The sequence below is a fragment of the Peromyscus californicus genome, unplaced genomic scaffold (genome assembly GCF_007827085.1).
Source record: "Peromyscus californicus insignis strain IS unplaced genomic scaffold, ASM782708v3 Scaffold_20__1_contigs__length_68692818, whole genome shotgun sequence".
Lineage (NCBI taxonomy): Eukaryota > Metazoa > Chordata > Mammalia > Rodentia > Cricetidae > Peromyscus > Peromyscus californicus.
In genome coordinates, this window is record NW_026294503.1 from 38,612,718 (window position 1) to 38,635,083 (window position 22,366).

The 22,366-nt window shown below is 44.5% G+C and overlaps 1 protein-coding gene across 31 annotated transcripts in view; it reads right to left on the reverse strand.

Moving 5' to 3' along the window:
* Positions 1-22,366, reverse strand: part of Ptk2 (protein tyrosine kinase 2) — a 228,806-nt gene that overhangs the window by 19,979 nt on the left and 186,461 nt on the right. For 30 of the 31 annotated variants that reach the window (XM_052747987.1, XM_052747980.1, XM_052747975.1 and 27 more), the window contains 4 exons: positions 16,960-17,071; positions 12,239-12,325; positions 7,955-8,092; positions 6,954-7,085 (listed from right to left, as the gene is read on the reverse strand). In XM_052747987.1, coding sequence (XP_052603947.1) covers positions 6,954-7,085; positions 7,955-8,092; positions 12,239-12,325; positions 16,960-17,071 — 469 coding nt within the window. Of the gene's footprint in view, positions 1-6,953; positions 7,086-7,954; positions 8,093-12,238; positions 12,326-16,959; positions 17,072-17,629; positions 17,986-22,366 lie in introns of those variants that run through there. The other variant, XM_052747988.1, reaches the window with a different exon arrangement.

Below are 22,366 nucleotides of genomic sequence, written 5' to 3' on the forward strand. Positions count from 1 at the left end.
AGTGGAAGTCAGAGGACAACCTGCAGGAGTTGATTTTCTCCTTCAACCATGTGAGTCTCAGGGATCAAATTCAGGTTTCCAGGCTTGGTATCAAGTGCCTTTATCCACTGAGCCATTTTTGTGCCCCGTCTTTTTAATTTTTGGGGTAAGGCCCTGCATTTATTTCTTCTTCCAGTACCATACGCCTGGTCAGAGCGGCCCTCTGATGACTGGAAGGGGATCTTCTGTACAGTTTGGGGTCTTGCACTGTTTCTGTTTGTTGCTCCCACCTGTGTGGCACTGAATCAGGTTCTAGGGACACAGTAACAAACAGGTCAGCTCCTGACTCTACACTTGTGTTGCTAAAAAATGCCCAAGGCTTTCAACACAGAGGCCCTTTCCCAGGAAGTCTGTAGGGAGGCCAACGGCTGTCGGAGCAGGCTGTTCTCTGGCAGGCAGCCCTTTGTTACTGTGCCCCAGCTCCCTCTTTGGTTTTCTTTCATCAGGACTGCCTGGGTCCACTGTGTGAGAGGAACACATAATAGGCTTTATGTAGACAGGACTTCCACATTTTAAACTTTATAAAAAGTCCCTTTTTTAGTACAGTACTGTGCACAGTAGTAAGAAGCCAAGTCACTATTTTAAGCAGTGCTCAGAAGGAAAACAAGATTTCTCATCAGACTGTAGCTCTGCTCTGGCTGCCAGCATTCTAGAAAAGGAGTTTATTAGCAAGAGCTTTACAACAGTGATTCACATGCACAGACCATCTAAGAAAGGTCACAATCTTGAGCTGGGGATAGGAAAGGGGGCACAGCACAATGGAGAGCATTTGCTGTCAAGAGGGCATGTGACCTCAGGCAGGAGCTATGGTCACTGAAATTATTCTGTGCAGGACTATGATCTGAAGAAAGACCTCTGACACACCCAAACACCTGATAAATGACTCAGTGGATGACAGTAGCAGCTAACTGCAACCTCAAAACCTAGCTTGAGTTCTGGAAACCTAAGTCTTTCAAGCAATAGTTATTGTGATCCAGTGGGAAAAAAAAATTGGATAGTATTATGGACAGAACCAGTCAACTTTCAAGTAACAGAGTCTGCCTGCTCATAGTGGGGAGTGCAACCCACAAATGGGGCCCAGTAAAACCACAGGGGACATGGTGGATGCTTTCTGAAGCTTCCACAGCCAGGAACTTTTTTTAGGATGCCAGAGTTTATAAGGCAGCCTGGGCCAGTGAGACGGTTCAGGAAGTGAAAGTGCTTGCTGTGACAAACCTGAACCTGAGTTTGGTCCTTGCATTCCATGGTGGAAGGAGAAAACCAGCTTCTCAAAGTTATCTACATACACATCCATAGTACGCACAAACATGTCCGAATTCACACGCACACACAGGTACACACATGACAACATTTAAAAGAAATAAGGAGGTTTGGCTTGCATATTGTATTTCTTTAGAAATATCATTTTTCTATTAATTGATTTTTATTTCAAGAGAGTATTGATATATAATGGTCTACACACTTGATTAAGACTCTCATTTCCTGCAGACACAGCACTCTGAGAGAAACACACTCCATTTAGAGTGCTGAAGCCTTGAGGATCCAACAGAGGGCAACTCCTGTACTGTCTTTTAGCATGGTCTCTGAAGTGGCTGCAAACCCTCACTAGTGCCTCTGGTTCAACAGATGTTCAGGGACTGGACACAGGTGCAATGTGCTCCAAGAAGGTACATGGCTCTGTGGTGCAGGAGTCTACAGAATGCAGTCTCATTCCACTCTCAGGTCATGTCTGCTCAAGGGCGGGTGTATGGACCCAAATCTCAGCGGTGGCCTTCCAGACTGTATCTCTGCCCAGACACATGGACAGTAGGAACAATCTGCCAATTCAGATGCAGAAGCACAAGAAAAGGCGTGAGGTAAGCACTGCTTACTGACTCCAGGGATTGGTACCTTCTATACTAAGTACAGGGCCTGAATGGTGATGGGAGGGACACTGACTGTTCCCAGGAGCCCTCAGTTTAGCAGGGAAAACATGGAGCAAGAGTACAGCATTTCAGAGACCATTTTATTACAATTAAAATGGGCCAGTAGAGCTTACTTGTCACTCATCTCACAGTTTCTCACCACCACCTACTTGGAGCTCAAGAGGGAAGCCCTTAGGCTTGCCTGCTTCCTCCTTCTACCCTGTATGCTCTGCTCTTCCTCCTTCAAGGGCTCTACACAGAAATGGGTGCAACTGCAGCCAGCATTCTGAAGATAGCAAGTGGAGATACTTGGATGTTTTATGGTTGTTGTTGTTTTTTTCTTTTACTAGATTAGGATAAGACAGTGTCCATTCTGTGCCCTACCCTGCAGGTTTACCCTGGGCTCTGCATCTGTTCTCTCTCTGGGGTTGAAAGGCACCCTTCTCCAGATTCTTTTCAAAGCACGTAACTCTCCTCTGTCCACTGCTTCATTAGCTGGATGCTTTCTCCTCACCACAGGCAATGGGCACAGCATCTGCCTTACTGTTGTGCACAAAGTTGCTCATCAGCACATGCTGAGAGACTGGATGGGCCTGTGAGGCACCTGATATGGCTAGGGAAGGTGTGAGGGTGGCAGGACTCAAAACTAAGAGGATCTGGTGACAGTGAGTATGGGAGAAGGCAAAGAAGGGACAACACCTCAGCTTTACAGGCTAAATGTATAAGGGGAACGTTAGGAAAACCAAACAGAAAGCTAATAGAGTTAGTTCAGGATCTGGTGACTTTGATGTTCTGGTAAAACAGCCAGGAAGGTGGGGGGGGGGGGATGAGAGGAGAAGGAGGGATGGAAGAGGAGGGTGCCTTGAAAACACCCCCACCAGGATATAATCACTCAACTGATGAGCATCAATCAAAGCTCTGAATGAACTAGTACAAAGCCCAGCTCAGCAGCCGCAAACATGCAGATTTGTCTGCAGAGGGCACCCAAGCCTATGAGACGCTTCCACTGGATTTGGAAGGCCTGTCCAAAGCTTCCTCTTACGATGAGAATGTTTAACACATACAGTCATGCTTCATGGAGAACAGACATCTTTAAATGAAAGCAGACAAAGCACACAAGGCACAAGCAGGCAATTCTTCAGAAGAAAAGTACTGTAACAAGAACTGAAAATGAAGAAAGAAAACTTAAGGAGGTTTGACACTGGGTCCCAGATTATAGCCCTGGTTGGCCAGGAACTCAAAGCAACACTGTCTCAGCCCAGCTGAGTACTAGGATTATAGGTATGTGATTTTTTTTTTCTTCCCTATACCAAGGACTGAACTCAGCACCTTACACATACTAGTCAAGCATTCTTACCATTGAGATACATCCCCAACCTAATTTAAAAAAAAAAAAAAAAAAAAACTGAAAAAGCAACTCAGTTGGGCATCTAGAAAATCTAAGTGGACAGTCAAAGAAAGCCTTCACAAGGTGACTGTTAGAAGGCAGAGGGCAAGCTGGGGGTATGCTGGCTTAGGCCTGTGATCTCAGTTACTCTGAGGGAGGAGGGTTGCAGTCTTGGAACCTTCTAAGCTACACAATGAGTAAATCCAAGGCTATCTTGGACAATTTAGTGAGGTCCTGTAACAGCAGCAGCTAAAGTCCTAAGTAACAACAGAGTGCATCACACAGAAATGCACAACTGGGAAGTTCAGTGCCAAGGAGGAGCTGAGAGAGGTGAGGCTCTTCACAGATAGACAGCACTTTATTCAGGCAGCAAAGGCAGGGACCTCCTCAGAGATTACAGAACCTATACCGGATAAATTAGAATTGAATTGTAAAGACACTCCAGCAGGCCCTGCTGCTGCACATGGAGGGAGACTCATCAAGGTGGACATTATAGTCAGAGGCTTGGGGATGTGTCATTTAGCTCTGTAGATGGGCTATGCACACACACTTGAGCTACTCAGAGGCTGGAGATACTCCGCACAGAGTTAGGCCTTCACCAGAACTCACCATGGGCTTCAGAATGAGAGGTGCAGTACATGCACATATACTCAAAGAAAACCAAGCTTGCAGAATGCAGGCACCCCGAGACTTCGGATGAGAATTCCCCAACTCCCTCAGGAGATCAGCTTGGGTCACATCTGGCTAAGCCAGTCCCATGACCCCACGTCAGTACCCACGCTCTTCCCACTGCCTGGAATGTGTTTCCTGTGCCTGTTTGCTCTGCAAATTCCAGTCTCTCTTTTAAGCCTTAGTTCACACATCATCTGGACTCTGCTGTCTCCTCAGCACCACAGGAGGCCCAGGGCTCCTCTTTTCTTCTGACCTCAGTTGACACAGAAACCTGGTGATAGCATTCCACAGTGACCAGCAGCAAACCTCTGCTCAGTGGAGCCACATACACCAAACCTGCACTGAAACCTATCAGCAAATTCAAGTAATTTCTTTTTAAAATGCAACATATGGGATTGGGGATTTAGCTCAGTGGTAGAGGGCTGGCCTAGCAAGTGCAAGACCCTGGGTTTGGTCCTCAGCTCTGAAAAACAAACAAACAAATAAATAAATAAATAAATGAATGAATGCAGCATATGCTGTGTATGTGTGTGTACACGGTGGGGAGGCTTTCTGAACAAAAAAAGCTGAAGATATAGGTCAGGGAACAATGAGTGTATTCTTAGATTCACTCCCAAATTGACTACTCAGATTAGGAGAATTAAACCACAACTACCATTACTATTATTTTGTGACATGACTTAAAATCTAGATCTGCCTTAACTAACTGAAGATCCTGAAAATATAGGATACTCTTTTTCTCCAAAGGGATATAAAATGTAAATCCATGTGATAAGGGACGTGACAGCTCACCATGGTAAACCCCAGTCCCACAGAGAAGAATATGCAGCAATACTGGAGGGCCACTCTGCATGGAGCATAGGTTCCCAGTGCTGACACACCACTGCTCTGTATCTGCACCTTACCTCAATGAAGAGACACAAGTCCATTTATTCAGCCTTACTCCCAAAATCTAAACTTTTTTAGTTTAAAGGTATCTGATTTAGTAGTAAGACCTGACCAAAAAAAAATAAATTATCTTTATTTCCCTGTAATGTATTTGTATTTTGTGTAGAAATGTTAATGGTTGACTCTGGTATTTTAATGGAGAATTAAAACAATAACTTGTGTCACACATTAAGTTTCTTAGTGGTTGAAAAAAACCAGTGAATTCTGAGGCACACATGGCACCCAAGGGGTTGGACAAAAGATTAAGATTAACATGTCCTAATTGTACAGGGTACCTGTGAAAATTGAATGACTTATACAGGAACATTATATAGAAAATGCCATATGAATATAAGCAATATTGCTACTGTTTACTGTCCTATTTCTCACTGTTAACTTTGCTAAGAACATGTGTTAAGAGACGATATACTGTTCTGAAGGGGCAGACATTTGAAATATGACATGCCAGAGCACACTCAAGCCATGCCCTCCCCCACAAATGTAATAAAAAAAAAAAATAAAAACAAATACTGAAAAACAGAATCTTCCCAGTGTGATCTGGCTCTCATGCCCGCAACTGCTGGCTGTTCCCTTAGTTGGCCCTAGGACTTCTCCAAGAGTACACTCAATGCACTAGCTGTCTGCACAGGCTAAAGCACATTCCACCAGCTTAAGTGTAAAAGCTTTCATTGTTTTAACTTTACTTTAAACAGAGCAGCCTTTGCATTCAAGCTGGTGGAATGTACTTTAACCTGTGTAGATCAGTGTTAGAGCAATTAGCTAGGATGCATGAGACTCTCGATTCAATTGTCAACACAGTGCAGACACACCCCCCCTCTCAAAAAGAGAAAGCTATATCCAACGAATGAAGTTAGAATCACACCTTGATGAAGTCTGCAGAGTACAGCTTGAAACCACTACCTTACAATACCACCACTGGTTGATTTAAGTACTTCCTGCCATAGACCTCAAAGAGTTTAGGACAAGAATTGGCTCCTGCCCTCTCTGTACCTTGTCTCTTAGCATAAAGGGCAACACTAAGGTGGTATCTTAGGTTTCTATTTAAGATAAAACACCATGACCAAAAGAAACTTGGGGAGGAAAGGGTTTATTTCAGCTTTTAACTCTCAGGTCAGGCTCCATGTGGAGGCAGGAACTGAGGCAGAGGCCATGGAGGAGTGCTACTTTTTCTCTATAGATTGCTCAGCCTGCTTTCTTACACGATTGGAGACCACCTCCTGGGTGTGGCACTGCGCCCAGTGAGCTGGGCCCACTCACATCAATCATTATTAAGAAATGCTCTACAGAATTGTCTACAGATTCATGAAGAAATTTTCTTAACTGAGAGTCCCTCTTCCCAAGTAACTCTAGCCTGTATCAAACTGACAAAATCTAATCAATTGGTGAATAATGACTCAGCCAAAGCATGAGAAGCCAGGTTTGGGTTCCCCAGGTAAAACTACTAAGAAAGACTTTGTGGAAGTAAGGAATCCTGGTTCTTTCTAGCTACATTTTTTTCTAGGGCTGGAGAGGAGAAAGAACAAGTCTCACAAACCCCAGTGCTGAGGCAAGGACTCAGCAATCCAGAAGGATCAGACAGAGAGCTCTCTGTCCCTGAGGGACTTCTGAATGAGGCTGTCAGCAAGAGCTGCCTGAAAGATCATTCTCTTCAAGGTCCAGATACGTCTGTCAGACATGCTACAGCAGGGGCAGTAGGCAGACAGGACGTGCAGCTATGTTAGCACACGTCTAGAGGGCTGAGATCAAAGTTTTACCTTCACACTAACATTTTCTGTGTAAACAATGTGGCAATGGAAAAAAAAAAACCCAGAGAAATCTCTGAGCCATAATACACTACAAAATTCTGGAACTGGATTCCTAAAATATCATAAAAAATAACAAACAGCCCATGATGGCAAGGGTTGGGACCAGATGTAAAGTAAGCCTTTTGCTTTAGAAACAGAGTTCTGCAGTAGTGTGTGAGGTAGACCTGGATGGGGCTGAGTGCTCTGCAGCGTGGTTACCAGAAATCGCTCTTCCTTCTCCAGCCAGCGCTGGTCCTCTTCCATTTCCTGCTGCTGTCGGATTAGCCGCTCTTCCATCAGGTGAGGGGGAAGCACCTGACCCATCCCTCGAAGGTCCAAAGCTGCTGAGTCCTGGAAAAGACATTGTCGACAGAACACTGAGTTTCCTGAGTCCGTTCTCATATTCCTACTTTGTGCTGTGGGTCTTTCAAAACTGTTAAGTCAAAGAGCAGTGGACATACTTCAGCCATCTCTCTGAAGGCTGAGATTTACTGTGTCTAATATTCATGTGTATGGGCTGCTTCTAAGAAACTGTTCAACACACAAAAGAATACATTAGCACTTAGGGTAGAAACATAAAACTGGAAAAGACTGAGTAGATGGGGCATCTCTCTCTCTTTAAATTTTAAAGATTAATTAAGATTTATTTATTTTTATGTGTATTGGTGTTTTGCCTGCATGTATGTCTATGTGCAGGTATCAGGTCCTCTGGAACTGGAGTTACAGACAGTTATGCACTGTCACGTGGGTGCTGGGAATTGAACCCAGGTCCTCTGGAAGGGCAGCGAGTTCTCTTAACCCCTAAGCCATCTCTCCAGCCCCCTACATTTGCCTTTATTATTACTATATATGTGTACCCATACATGTGGATAGAGTTAGATGAAAACTTTCAGGACTTGGTCCTCTTCTTCCACAGTGTATACTGGAGATCAACTCAGGTTGTCAGGCTTGCTCTGATAAAGTGCTTTTATTTGCTGAATCATCTCTTCAGCCTTTGTTTTGTTTGAGACAAGGCCTGGCTATGCAGCTCAGGTTGGCCTGGAACTCACTCCTCCTGCCTCATCTGGAATTCCTGGTATGGACTGATATAACTGGCTAAATGGGGTATCTAGATTTTAGAATTAAATAATCACAATTAAGCAATTTCAGATTTATAAATAACAGGTGACTTAAACCACACTTTGTCTGTTAACTGGTCATAGCAAGAACACTCTGTTTACCTCCACACTGGGCTGCCACATGGACATCTCCTGAGGTCTGTGATTCCACAATTCTGTCTGGTCCAGAAGAGATGCCTGACCCGGGTAAATGCTGCCAGCCATGGCTGGGATTCCATGGGAAGCCGGGTAGCCAGAGACCTGTGAGTGATTCAGGAGGCAGTGTAAGCTTCTGATAGAACAGAGCTTCTGCTAGATGCCCAAAACCAAACAACTCCTAATAAGGAGAACACACACACAGTAGGCAGAAAAGGCCCCAGATTCAAGCTCTGATCCTCTGAACATGTCTATTCTCTGATTTGACAAAAAGGACCTTATAGATGGGCCTCTAAATCATGGACACAACTGGAGACTCAAATTATCTGGATGGGTCCAATATAATCACAAGGGTCCTCAAGTGCAGGATAGAAACAGAATACTGAGATATGATCAACTATGAACTCGGAATAAACATGGAAGAAGGTGACCAGGAGCTCAGGAATGCAGGTAGCTGATAGGGCACATAAACGAAGTTGTTTGTTTGTTTGTTTGTTTTGAGACAGGATTTCTCTGTGAAGCCCTGGCTGACTTCAAATTCAGAGATCCACCTGCCTCTACCTCCTGAGTGCTGGGACTAAAGGCGTGTGTGTGTCACCAATGCCCTGATGAGTTTTTTTTTTTTAAAGCTGAATTTTTTTTTACTTTTATTATTTTAAAATTATATATGCTTCTGTGTGGTTATGTACATCAGAATACAGGTGCACACAGGCCAAAGGCATCAGACAGGCAGTTGTGAGCTGCCTGATGTAGATGTTGGGAACTGAACTAGAGTCTTCTGCAAGAGCACCATGCTTTGAGGCATCTCTCCAGTCCAGAAACGGGTGCTTAAAGAAACTTTCAGGTAAGACAATTTTCTGCTTCTGCATTCGACAATGAATCTGAGCATATCCCAGGACATAAGGAGTTAGTTACTTCTGATGCTAGAATGCTAACTCAGTTGGTGAAGGTTGCCTTACAAGCATGAAGACCTAAGTTTGACTCCCAAAACACAAGTAAAAATGCAGGGCATCGTGACACACACTTGTAATGCCAGTGATGGGGATCCCTGAGGCTTAGTGGCCAGGCAGTCTATGCTAATTGGTGAATTCTGGGCCAATGAAAGGAGGAGGTATATGGCATTCCTGAAGGTGACACTCAAAGTTGTCCTCTGACCTCCACATAAACCTGCATACACAAGGACTGGTGTGCATGGACACACACCCACACACCCACACCCACACCACACCAAACTCTTTTTTGTTTGTTTGTTTTTCAAGACAGGATTCTTTGTGTAGCTCTGGCTGTTCTAGAACTCGTTCAGTAGACCAGATTGGCCTCAAACACAGACATCCACCTGCCTCTGCCTTCCAAGTGCTGGGACTAAAGGCGTGTGCCACCACCACCCAGTTCCACACCATATGCTCTTAAAAGAAGAAATTATTTTATTTTGGAATCTGTACATCATAGAAGTACTCAAGGTCACTGGATATGAAGGTAATAGGAGCCACAATACAGTTGTTTTATGTTCAGCTCCAGAATTTGCCTTTCCCCCCCAACTCAACACCATGCCCCAGCAAGAGCTACAGCAACCATGAAATACCTGCTGGGCATCGTGGTGAAAGCATGTAATTCTAGCACGTGGAAGCTAAGGCAAGTGGCCAAGACTTTGAGGCCAGCCTGGGCTTCAAAGTAAGCGCCTGTCTAAAAAAACAAACAAATAAACAAACAAAACACAACCCCACCAAACAGTAGAGCTGAACATGGTGGTATATGGCCTATATTCCTGGCACTTGTAAGTCAGAGGCAGGAGATCCTAAGTTTGAGGTCAGCTTGATCTACACAGTGAGTCCCAGGCTAGCTTACAATCACATATTGAGATCCTGTCCCCAAACTTCCAAACATGCCAGGTGTGGTGATGCACATCTTTGATCTTAGCACTTGGGGGGAAGAAGCAGGCAAATCTCTAGGAGTGTACATTATGAGTTCCAGGCCAGCCATGGCAACATAGTGAGATCTTTTCAAAAACCCCCAAAGTTACAAACTCACTCCAAACAAGGATAAAAACCACAACAAAAATCCAAAATGATTTTCTCCGGTGAACAAGAGGCTGATGGTGGTGGGAGAGGCCATGTCTTCTATTTCAGAGAGAATGTTCAGGGGGACATGATGACAAAACCCAGACACAAGGAAAGCAGAAGGTCTCCTGAAATGGCTTCTCTTCAACTGAGAGAACAGGGAGCAGACTCAGGATGTCATATGGCCAGAGCTGCCAGTCACTTGGTGAGATGAGATAAATGCATGTTGAAATTCACATTCCCAAACATCAACATGTCTGTCCTTCAGCAAAGGTTTGTCCACATTTAGGTCCCTGAGCACTGGTAAATGCTCAAACTTCCCAGGGACAGTATCTAATAAATTAAAAAAACCTACTGGATACTAGTGCAACACCACTGTTTTTTTGTACTTTTATATATATTTATGTGTGTGTATGTGCCTGCTTGTCTGTATGTGCATCACTTGCGTGCAGGTGCTAGATGCCAGAAGAGAGGGTTAGATTCCCTGAAATTACAGTTACCAGCAGTTGTGAGCACCTGATGTGGGTGCTGGGGACCAAACCTAGGTCCTCTGCAAGAGCAGTAAGTGCTTTTAACTGTTGAGCCATCTCTCGAGCCCCACACCACTATTTTTTTTTTTTTGATTAAAAAGTCCTACATTATTAATAGAACTTTCAAAATTTTTTAGAAAGAAGAGGTTCTCTGTAACTTATTGCAGTTTTCTAAATAATCCTCAGGGGCTTCCAAAGTAGTGGGATCAGACCCTTGCAAACATGTCCTCAAGCCTGTCCAGTTTCCTGCATGCCTGTGAGGACACACAGAACTGTTAGCTACCCCAGAAAGCAGATGCTGCTGCTGCTGCTGTCTGTCTGTCTATCTCCCTGTCAGGGTCAGGGTCAGCTGAGCACTGACCTCCAGAAGAGCCAGGTAGGTAGGCCCTGGCTCTTCTGCAGGGTGGCTGTGCGTATGCCAGCACCTGGTCTCTCATTAGTCAGAAGTGAGTCTGTCTGCCTTCTTTAGCCTATCCACACACCTCCCACTGCTCTCATCTTTGTTCTGATCAGAGATTCAGCTCTTCTGCTGAGCTGGAACATACTCCACTATGCATCCTTCCTGGAGGAGTGGGAGACTTCCTTTTCATGTTCTAAGTGCCTACATAGTAGATGAATACACTTGGGGACCTATTCTCCTTGCTCCAGAGGGTGACTATCATTAAGGAGTGTCTCCCAGAACACAGGCCTGACTGATCACCCCTCAACTAGTTCCTAGTGATGGGAATCTTCTTTGGCTCTACATGAGTGTGTAGAGAGTGACACATTGTATACAGAGTCTGAAACTTACCCAGTAACCCATTTTCCTAGACTACCACTTATGGCCTTTTGTTTTCTATTAAGAAGCAGTGCCTACCTTCTCCCCTAGGACCTTAGTACTGGCTAAGCATTTTTTCTTCATATTGGCCCAAGAGTCCTTTATGTAAACCTGCTCTCAGGAACCCTTGGAATGTCCTCAGTAAACCCTGTCACAGACAAAAACCTGACCCCTCAAGCACACACCCCACTCCACTTACATCAGACTCCGTAACAGGCAAAACACACCTCTGCTAGCCAGGTAACAGAAATCAAAAGGGTGGTGACCTCTAGGACTAGGTTGACTGGCTGGGAAGGGCACAAAGACGCCTTCTAAAGAATGGGGCCACGGTATGAACATTGACACTATGGTGTTAGCATTCTTTAGCAATGGGGCCTATCCAGGGATTACAGTTCAATGTTAATGTTCTTCCCTTGACTAACTATTCTGCTCCTGGATGGCTGCTTCAAACCCAGCACTCCTCCACACACTCATCTGCAGGCCATCTATCTCATCTGCCTTCATTTACAGCGACAGTGCTTTATATTTCATTTTTGTCTTCTGAAAAAACTACAGTTCAGTATTAGTTCTTCCTTGCCCCTAAGAGGCAGGCGGGAAGAGAATGGATCTAAGTACTGCCACAGATGCTGGCCTGCCTGCTTTAAGATGTGACTGATGAATGTTGTAGGCCTGTGTAAGGTTGGAAGGGCATGAAAGTCAAGGCAAAGACCAAGGCGACTAGCTTCTTAGCTTCCACTCACCAAAATAAATAGACAAACCAGAGAACAGAAATGAATTCAGCTTCTTCCCACCACATAAGTGCTGACCAGTCAAGTAACATGTTGTATATCTGCTACAACTCATATACCTGGTAGTGATTGGTCTGGACCATGTGCTGTGGGCTGGGATAAAATCCTTCACTGGACCTTGGGCTAGGATAACCAGGTCTGCTGGGCTGTGAACAAATCAACAAAGCATCATAAGGATGAGTCTTCTGATTCTGAAAAAACAATGTCTCACAGTAAAGATATTGCTAATACTACTTGAACAATCAAAGGAAGCCAAGACACTTCAGCAAGGGAAGAGTCTTCAACAACTGACCCTTCCCCACAACTTACCTGACAGTTAACTCAAAATGATTCACAGCCTAAATCTAAGAGGTCAAACTGTAACAGCATTAGAAGGGAACAGGAGCAAATCTTTTCAATCACCTGATGGGGAGTGGGAGGGGCATGACACCAAAAACTCAATGGACAAAAGGGAAATCATATATAAAATTTATATCACCAAAATGAAAAACTTGTGTTACAAGTGGCACCATAGGAGGTAGGCCAAACTGAAGATTAAAAGTACTCAGCAAGACAAGAGTTCCCACGGGTGAGCACTAAAATAACAGCCATCTGATTAAGAGTGGACAGAGCTGGCAACACAGAATAGACCCCGAAAGAAAACAGACTGATCCAAAAAAGATGCCTAACACCTTTGGGCAATTTCCAAACCACAATGAGTGACTGTATTATGACCTCTAGGATAGTAAGAAAGAAGACACAAATAAAAGTGAGGTGAGCAGTGGAGGAATCAGCCTAGTGTACTGCTGCTGGGAACATAAAATGGAGCAGCTGATATGTAGAGTACTAGGCTGATCCCTGAGAAAACAAAACATAGAATTACCATAAGACCCAGCAAACCCACCTGAGAAATGAGGATTTAAGCCCACATAACACATACATGTTCTTAAGAACACTGCTCATAAAAATTAGAAAGGGCAAGCAATATCTTCTGCCAACTAATGAGTGGCTAAACAGAATCAAACAGCTCAGGAAGGTGGTGATTAAGAAAATGATGTAGTGCATTAACTGTATGGGATAGGCTTCTAAAGTCAAGATGGGACAACAGTTGTATGATAGTTATCCACTTAAATGTAGAAAGTGGCATGTAAAACACTCGGAAAAACACACACTTGTGGCTTACGCAGTGTATCCTGTATACACTGAATGGATCGTTCTGTCAACAATGCTGTAAAGTCGTATCACCATCCTTACACTGAACTTTAAACAGGCTCAGAATAGTCAGGTGCAGCAGAAAGGCTCACACAGTTGACATTAGTGGGAACTCCAAATCTTCTGTGCCACAATTCTACTCTTCTAGCAAATACATTTATGCTTCACCAAATAAAAAATAACATGAAAGAAATCAACCTGAACAAGGCAAAACCTCTACTAAACATCACACAGTGAGTCATTCTTTTAAACAATTTTTGGATTTACTTTATGCATATGAATGTTTTGCCTGCATATATGCATGTGCACCATGTGTGTGTGCCTTTGTGGGTAAGAAGGGGGTGCTGTGGGATGTTCTGTATGGCAAATGTGTTGCTGATTAGTTGATAAATAAAACACTGATTGGCCATTGGCTAGGCAGGAAGTGTAGGCGGGACAAGGAAGAGAATAAAGCTGGGAAGTGGAAGGTTGAGTCAGAGAGACACTGCCAGCCGCCATGATGAGGAACAGCATGTGAAGATGCCGGTAAGCCACGAGCCATGTGGCAAGGTATAGATTAATAGAAATGGATTAATTTAAGCTGTAAGAACAGTTAGCAAGAAGCCTGCCACTGCCATACAGTTTGAAACCAATATAAGTCTCTGTGTTTACTTGGTTGGGTCTGAGCGGCTGTGGGACTGGCAGGTGAGAGAGATTTGTCCTGACTGTGGGCCAGGCAGGAAAACTCTAGCTACAAGGGGGTATCAGATCCCCTGGGGCTGGAGTTGTCAATGGATGTGAGCTGCCATATAGGTGCTAAGAATCAAACCCAGGTCCTTTCCAAAAGCACTAAGTGCTCTTAACTCCTGAGCCATCCATCCAGCATGAGTCACATTCTTAAATCAAGTAAGCTAGGATAGCTCTGCCTCAGGCCTCTGCACGAACCAGCTCCCTTCTTATGCCTTGCGCTCCTCACAGTTAGGTGAGGACAGTGGCAGTTTTGTAAGAACAAGAAGACATCACCTGGTCTAGCAAGCTGAACTTGATCATTGAAGCCCTCTCTGGAGTGAACAGATGTCTATCTGTATCTCCCAGGAAGTTAACACAATAACTTCTAACAATCACATGTTAATGTTGCTGTGACACCTCCAAAACAGCCTATCAACCTGGAAATTATCATGGTCAAGGCGCTAAGTTACTCACAATTAAGAATTTTTGCTTGAAAATTAAAGTTTTAGGAATGGTTTTCATTGAAGTGAGGGCTTTTACTCCCTTTATTTTATGAGAAAATGTCCATCAAGTTCACCAATCTAAATAGCGTGCTGGGCAGGCCTTCACTCGACATGGCACCACTTCATCAGGGCTGCTCTTCCATGAACTGTGAGTTTTTCTCAGGGTATGAGCGTGGTGATGGTGGTGGGGATATAGTGTTCACTGGCGAAGTTTGTTGACACTGACTAATAGTCCCACTCATTCAACTGTCAAAGTAGTAAAGCAGGACTAGGAGACCATCTTTGGTCCGAAGGCCTACACAATGGCCACATGAGTGCGTGAAGCTGTGTTCCAACAAAAGTGCAATGAACTGGATCAGGCAGCATTTAACTGACCTCTGCTTTAAACAAATAAATGGGTGGGGGTGGGGGTCGGGTGGGGGTGAGAAGAATCCTGAAGAATGCCTCAGAATGTGAATTTGGAAGCACCACCAGTGGGGGAATTGAGTACACACAGGAAGGATACTTAAAAACTTATGAGCTAGTCTTTTTACTTATGATCCAGAAGAAGCCAAACCACCTCTACCACATGAGCCTAATTTAAAATAAATCTGTCAAAATGAAAAATTTAAAACCCAACATAGCTGGGCAGTGGTGGCGCATACCTTTAATCCCAGCACTCGGGAGGCAGAGGCAGGCGGATCTCTGTGAGTTCGAGGCCAGCCTGGTCTACAGATAGAGTTCCAGGACAGGGCTGTTACATAGAGAAACTCTGTCTCAAAAAAACAAAAACAAAAACAAAAAACAAAAACAAGAAACCAACAACCCCAAAACCCAACCAAAAAAAACCCCCAAAACCCAACAGAGTATTAGGAAAAGTTAAAGATACCTAGACACTGGCAGTTTGAACTCTGTGGCAGAGCTACTCTTAGCTTAGAGAAGTGCCACCGGGTGCATTTCCAACAAGGTCTCCAAGAGGCAGGAGTACTAACATCTCCGTCCTATAAACTAAGAGAATGAGGTTTAGAATAATGCACCCTGTCATTAGACTGTTACCAGCCAAGCCTCAAATGAAGAGATTTGCTTGACCTCAGGCCTGAGAACTAAGTGATGAGATTCCTCTTGCCTCCCAATATGGGACTACTTTGCAGTTGTCACAGGAAATCGGGAGGCTGAGGCAGGAGGCAAAAGACAAAAATCCCCAAATCAAATTAAGACAAAAGAAAACAAAAACTCACACACAAATGGTAAACAGCCCATACGGAGGGTCATTAGTTCTGGGATGAAATGTTGGTGTCTTTTCTGTAGGTAAGGAAAAAGTTTGTTGTTGCAGTTGTTAAACTGGGAACAACATCTGGTTCTTCAATGCCTGTCTCAAAGTATCACTCCCTCAGGCGGTGGGTTTTTGCCGTCTGTGAAGAACTAGGTTGATGAGGCTTTTTTAGACTGATCTGAGCTCCGCATCTATGCTCACTTCCAGGGAGTGCCAGGTTCACTACTTCACAGCTCAACACGGGATTGCCATATGATTTCAGACACCATGATAAAACACCTGGTACAATACTCACGCAGTTTCTGTGTTACCAGATTCCTACTTTTCAAAACAAAATAATTTTTTAGCTAACAAAGTATATCATATAGCAGGGAACAACTTTAAAAAAAAAAGCCTGTTATCCTTTTACTTTTCAGAAAAAGGTCTGAATTAGATTATTTATTCAAGTTGGTGTATAAAGAGTCTACCCCATCCAAAATCAAAGGGAAGTGAAGACTTTTTTACGGTGTGCAAAGTGGCAAAGGCCATCTGGGTCCCAAACCCTCACCTACTGGCCGGCTATTGGAAAAGGCAGCAGCCTTCCTCCCTAGGTTAAAGGACATGACAAGAGAAGGCCAGGTGTCGTGTCATGCCGAACGTGACAAAGCTTGAGAGCAAATGCAGTGTCCCTCCACCACCTAGCCAGCAGCCACAACTCAGGAGCAGCACATAAGGCTCCGGCAAAATCAAAGCAAAAGGGGTGCAGGTGGGTGAAAGCGTGCTTATTTGAAATACCACAGACCCTAGTGCTCATGGTCTAGTCTGGTGTTTTAACCCTGACTGACCGGGAGAGCTCTAATTCTCTTGCCAACAAGAGAAGGTTAAGTCCCACCTAAACCTCCTGGGAGCACCACGAGGAAGGAAAGGCAGTTTCACATCAAGTCTCTCATAGCTGCTGGCTTACCCAGCTTCTACAGGGTGAGCTGCACACTGAGCAATTTACAGAGAAGAGGGTAAGTATGTTACAGTGCCTACTCCTCCAATGACTTAGGGGCTGGTCGCAGAGACAAGTCTACTCCCAGAGACTGCAGTTCTAGAGGACTTAGTTCAAGAGGACTCTCAAAGCTGGGGCAGGAGTGTCAGCTACCTTGGGTGGTGCTTCATCATTCCCTCCAGATTCCCAGGACACGGTCGCCTGTCTTCTGGACTCCATCCTCATCCGTTCTTCTTGCTGAACCTTCTCTTCCTCCAGGATTGTGCTGGAGAAACAACACATTTTGTGTTAAGGGGAGCTGACAGTCAAATCACCCGCCCTTACTCATCTATGGGACACCAGTTACTCCCAGTAGAAGACAGTCACAGAGAAAGGAGCCTATATACACGAAGTGATCAGGTTTCTAGCCCTACACAAAAGGATTCTAGAACAGCCATGGTATCAACTGGCAAGTGTACTTAAATAACAGCCATAGGTAAGAAAGACAGTTGGTAAGAAAAAGATCCTGATGAAACAAAGGCCAAACAAGATGAACTGTATGCACGCTGGAGTTTATCCTGCGCAGAACAGAAGGACCCTGAGAGATCCCAAGCACCTCTGTATCAAGTAGCTACATGTCTCTGGCAGATTGCATGAAAGCAGACTCCCACATAGCTCCAACTCACCAGCACATGATGATCAACTCACAAGGGGCCAAAATCTCCCCACTAGTTCAGTGCAATAGTATACTAACTCTCGCATCAAGAAAACAAGGAAAACTGCAACAGTACTTACAGGTGCTTCTAAAGCACTGCCTGCTCTAAGCTAGAAATGCCCCACTTACCACCACCAGGCTGCACAGCGGCCTCCGTGGCAATGCGGGCGGTGTCTCAGTCCTGGCTGTGTGCCATCCTGTATACGCCTTAGAATGCAGCCCAGGGAGCGTGGCCAGCCCCCCTACTCCTCACCGCCTCCTTGGGGCTCGGTAGGCGGCAGGTCTTTGAAATCTTCGCTTTAACTGTGGCAACAATCGGCTCTTCCCTCCATGCCTGCAACCTGGAGTCCTAATAATGAGGCTCATTCACAGATTCTGGCCCTTGGCAGCCAGATACAGTAAATAACCACCCAGAATTACTCAGGAAATAGTGACATCAGCTGCATAGACTCCTTCTAATCTGGGAAGCTGCCTGACTGTTTAAAAAGACATTCCTGCCGGCTAGAGGCTGGAGCCTGCTCCTCTCAGTCACTTCCCGAATCAGGAACAGACAGACAAAATTCATTCCATAGCTGGCCTTGAGTCAGCAAGCCACCACTGCAGCATGTTAAAGAAGGTTTTCTCTCAAAGGAAAAGGGACTATTTTCAAAGAAAATCCACTGTCTCTTTAAAAAAGTTACAGTCATGAGGCCCATCCTTCCTCCAAGACGATTCTAGTTTCCTTTTGCACCAATTAGGAGGAGCAGTAGAACAAACACATATACACCAAGTTACCTTAAAATTTAAAAATTCCTCAGCAGCACAGGATGCAGCTTAGTGGAAGAGCACTTGCTTAACAAATGTACAAGGCCCTGGGTTCAATCTTTATTATTCCTTTCTCTTTACAGGTTCTGAAACCTGAGAAACTTTTTAAAGTGGATAAAACTATCACAACTTCTCATCAAGTAACGTCCCCAGCAGCCATTGGCTACCTTGCCCACAAGGGTCAAAATACAATAAGACTTCTAAGTATAAAAGGGCAACTATGTCTTGGCAAATTCACCCGCACTCCTATCTCCAAGTCTGCAGTCAATTTTCACAGGCCTTCGATGCAGCCATTGACATGTGCCTTTTAATGCACTGCCACACTCAGAACATGCATCATTTCAACAAGAGCTAGTAAGGCTTCACTGGGCTTCATGAGCTCATCAGTGGGAACATGGGCAGTTCAACTTAGATCATAGCTTTCCCAAGGCTAAGGGAGGGCGTGTGTAGGGATGAGTGGAGACCTGTGTAGAGTAGGTCACTGTCTGGGAAAGGGGGCACTGACCTGGGCTCACAGCTGGTTAGAGACCACTTTCTTGAGGATAGCCAATGAGATGGAGGTCCAGTTTGAAACCAGAGAGGAGCACATTTAGGTAAGATCTCCAGAGCCCTGCTCTCTTTCACCAACACTAGATAACAGATCCTGACACTTCACAGCTTTGTTTGTTTGTTTGTTTGTTTGTTTTTCGAGACAGGGTTTCTCTGTGTAGTTTTGATGCCTGTCCTGGATCTTGCTCTGTAGACCAGGCTGGCCTCGAACTCAAAGAGATCCGCCTGCCTCTGCCTCCCAAGTGCTGGGATTAAAGGTGTGCACCACCACCGCCCAGCTGCACTTTACAGCTGTAAAATACCAAAAAGCCCAACAAAATCAAGGTAAAAAATTTAAAGTCCTTTTTTGAACCAAACTAAAATATAGGTAGGCAGCAGGAAGGCTAAGTGGGACCTTTCTTTCAAGCAATGAAAGTCCCCAAGGCTTTCTACTTTACATGCTTTATGAAATAGATTACCTACTGTCCACCTATCCGCTGAGACCTCACACAGGTGCTGTGAGGGGCTTTGCTATCAGGATGTTCTCAGACTCCACCAGGCCAGTCTCTTCTGTCTACAGTTACTGCTCCCTTTCTCTGATCACCTTGAACGTATTGCCTGAATCTTCCTTTCAGTGCCTAATCATAGAGGGTAAGCTTTCTGTGTTGTTCCTACAGGGCCTAAGCCCTCCTGGACAACTAAAGAGCATCTGCACACCAGTGAGGCTCCAATGTGTGATCAAGCACGCCAGACTTTTGTCTCAAAGAGTGCAAAGATAACTGAGAAGCTATTCCTTCCAGCACAACATTCACTCTCACCCCAGAAATAGCCCTATCAAATGCTCCTGAGAATCCATAACTTGTTGTTCAGAGAAGCCAGGAATATAAATAAACCCTAAAGATCTATTTGACATTGGGTGGCTAGCCCACAGATGGGGCCCCTACAGAGTCACTCTCTGCAGCTGCTAAGAGTCAAGGCAGCAAAAGAGGACGTGTAGGGTCATGGAGGTCAAACTGCAGCATATTTTCCCAAACTCACAATATTTTTAATAGTGATACATTCCACTGGAAAGCTTTCAGCTGCCTAATGTACATGGGCAATGAGCCCATGGTTTTTCCTGGATGGAGGTTTACAAGTTGTTAACTTGCAAATGGATGGAACAAGAAAAACTTGTCACTTAAAAAACCTGATGATTATGCCTACTTATTTGCAGACCACAGCTAGGAAAAGAGTCCTGAAAGGGGAAAGGAGAATTTTATTTAATATTAAATTTATTTCTTGTTTTCCTCATTTGAGAAGAAAAAAGTCACCAAAGCAGCCAACACACTGTCAAAGCCACAGAGACTTTAAGAACTATTCTGACTTTCTTCTTTGGCCTCACAACCCCACTGGCAGGCAAGTCCAGGAATCTTCTCATTTCATCTTCGAGAGCAACCAAATGGATGCAGAACAATGAAGTGGTCTGCTATGCTATGCCCGTGTTTCCAGGAGAAGGACAAGTCCCTAGCCAAGGATGTTTCATAAATGCTGAAGGCCACACGGTCTTGTTGGCTGGGGTTCAAATTCCTTTGCTTCCCCAAAGGAAAAGGTAACACTGGGGAGCTATTCTCCCTAGCAAGTTGTTCTATCATTCACAATCAACAAGAGCACCGTGGCGGTGGTGGCGCACGCCTTTAATCCCAGCACTCGGGAGGCAGAAGCAGGCGGATCTCAGTGAGTTCAAGGCCAGCCTGGGCTACAGAGTGAGTTCCAGGAAAGGCGCAAAGCTACACAGAGAAACCTTGTCTCAAAAAACCAAAAAAAAAAAAAAAAAAAAAAAAAAAAAGAGCACCATGATGGAGAAACACAAAGGTGAAAGATGAACATCCAAGTAAATCCAAATTGGTTCCATGCTCTTCCTGCCTTAAAGCCACTAGAAAAGAAGGAACTTTTACACATCCCTTTCACTCTTTTGTGGTACTGGGGATAGACCCCAAGGCCTCACATGTGCCATCCCTGACCCCATTTCATCTCTGAAGTACCTAGGCAATGGGTCGCTATGGGTTACTAGGGTACAAACTTTTCTCTTAGAAATTATAAAACATTTATTTTTAAAGATAATACACACTTTGCTTTATCTGACATGGGGAAAACTTTTTTAAAAAAGGATTAAACTCTAATCACCAAAACAAAGGGTTGGGATCACAACATTTGCTTTGGATACAAACTCAGTCTGGGTTTTTTAAGTGGGTCTGGAAAATACCCAGAGAAAGAGCAACAGTAAATCCAAAGGGAAAGGTTAAGGGAAGGGCTTGCTCTGGCAAGTTCACAGGAACAGCAGCTCTGAAACATGATCTCTTACAGTTACTAAACACTGCCTCACCACAAAGGAATGGACTTGACCTTTCTACAACCTGGGGGTGTCCTTGCAGGAAACAAGTCTACAGCTTGAGCTGGGCGTGTGAGAGCAGACAGACAGCTCCAGCGGTGCTGGCACCCGGTAACTGTCTCTTCTCTGATGACGGAACTTAAACAGTGGGAAACAGGCTCTGCTGTTCGCTTGCTATATTAACCACCTCAAGGTTGTTTTTCTAATTAAAATACTTTAACTCTTTTATGTGTATGGGCATTTTGTCTGCATGAAGGTCTGTTTACCATGTGTGTGCCTATGGAGGCCAGAAGAGGATGTCAGATGAATTGGAATTAGAGTTACAGACGGTTGTGTGGGTACTGAGAATTGCACTTGGGTCTTCTGAAAGACCAGACAGTGCTCTTAGCGGCTGAGCCACCTCTTTAGCCCCAATACTATTATTAATTAATTAAAAAAGAAAAGCACTTCTATTAGTGTCTTATTTGGCACAGTGTCCTCCTAGTTTTAGGTGCATCTAAAAGCCTTCTTGGATCCAGATCACTGCACTGGAACTCTGGACAGACACACAACCATGTGGTGGCTCAGAACAGCCAGCAGTGGCAAGGAGCTGACAAGCAGCTGGGTAGACCCCAGTTTTTCATGGCGACAGCTAGAAGGTGGATCTGGGTCCTCTGGGCTTAAAGAACAGAGAGCTGAATTTGGAACAAACGCAGGTGATCGAAAATGAAGGAAGAATCTCAGAAAGAAGAAAGCTGGAAAGTCATGCTCAACTTCTGAGTAGAAATTTTGCTAATATCTCTGACAGACCTTAGAGCTATCCATGTACACAGACTCCAAGCAGCCCAGTAAGGGCTGAAGAACAAGAGAACTGACCTGGGACACTCTCACTCATAGGGAGAGTTGGTAATATGAGGTCAGTCATGGAAATACTTTTGAATATAATCTAAGCATTCATAAGAGGAATGTAACTGAATCTAGAATTTCCACAGCCAGTTAGTCATAATGTCCAGGATGTAATTAATCTAGAGTAAACATGAAGATGTGACTCACAAACACACCTTTTTTTTGGCACATATAAGTATATGTAGTGTATGTGTGTACTGAAATGCATGCAGAGGCCAGAGATTGATAGTGAGTATCTTCCTCAGTGACTCCCCACCTATAGTGCGGCAGGGTCTCTTGAA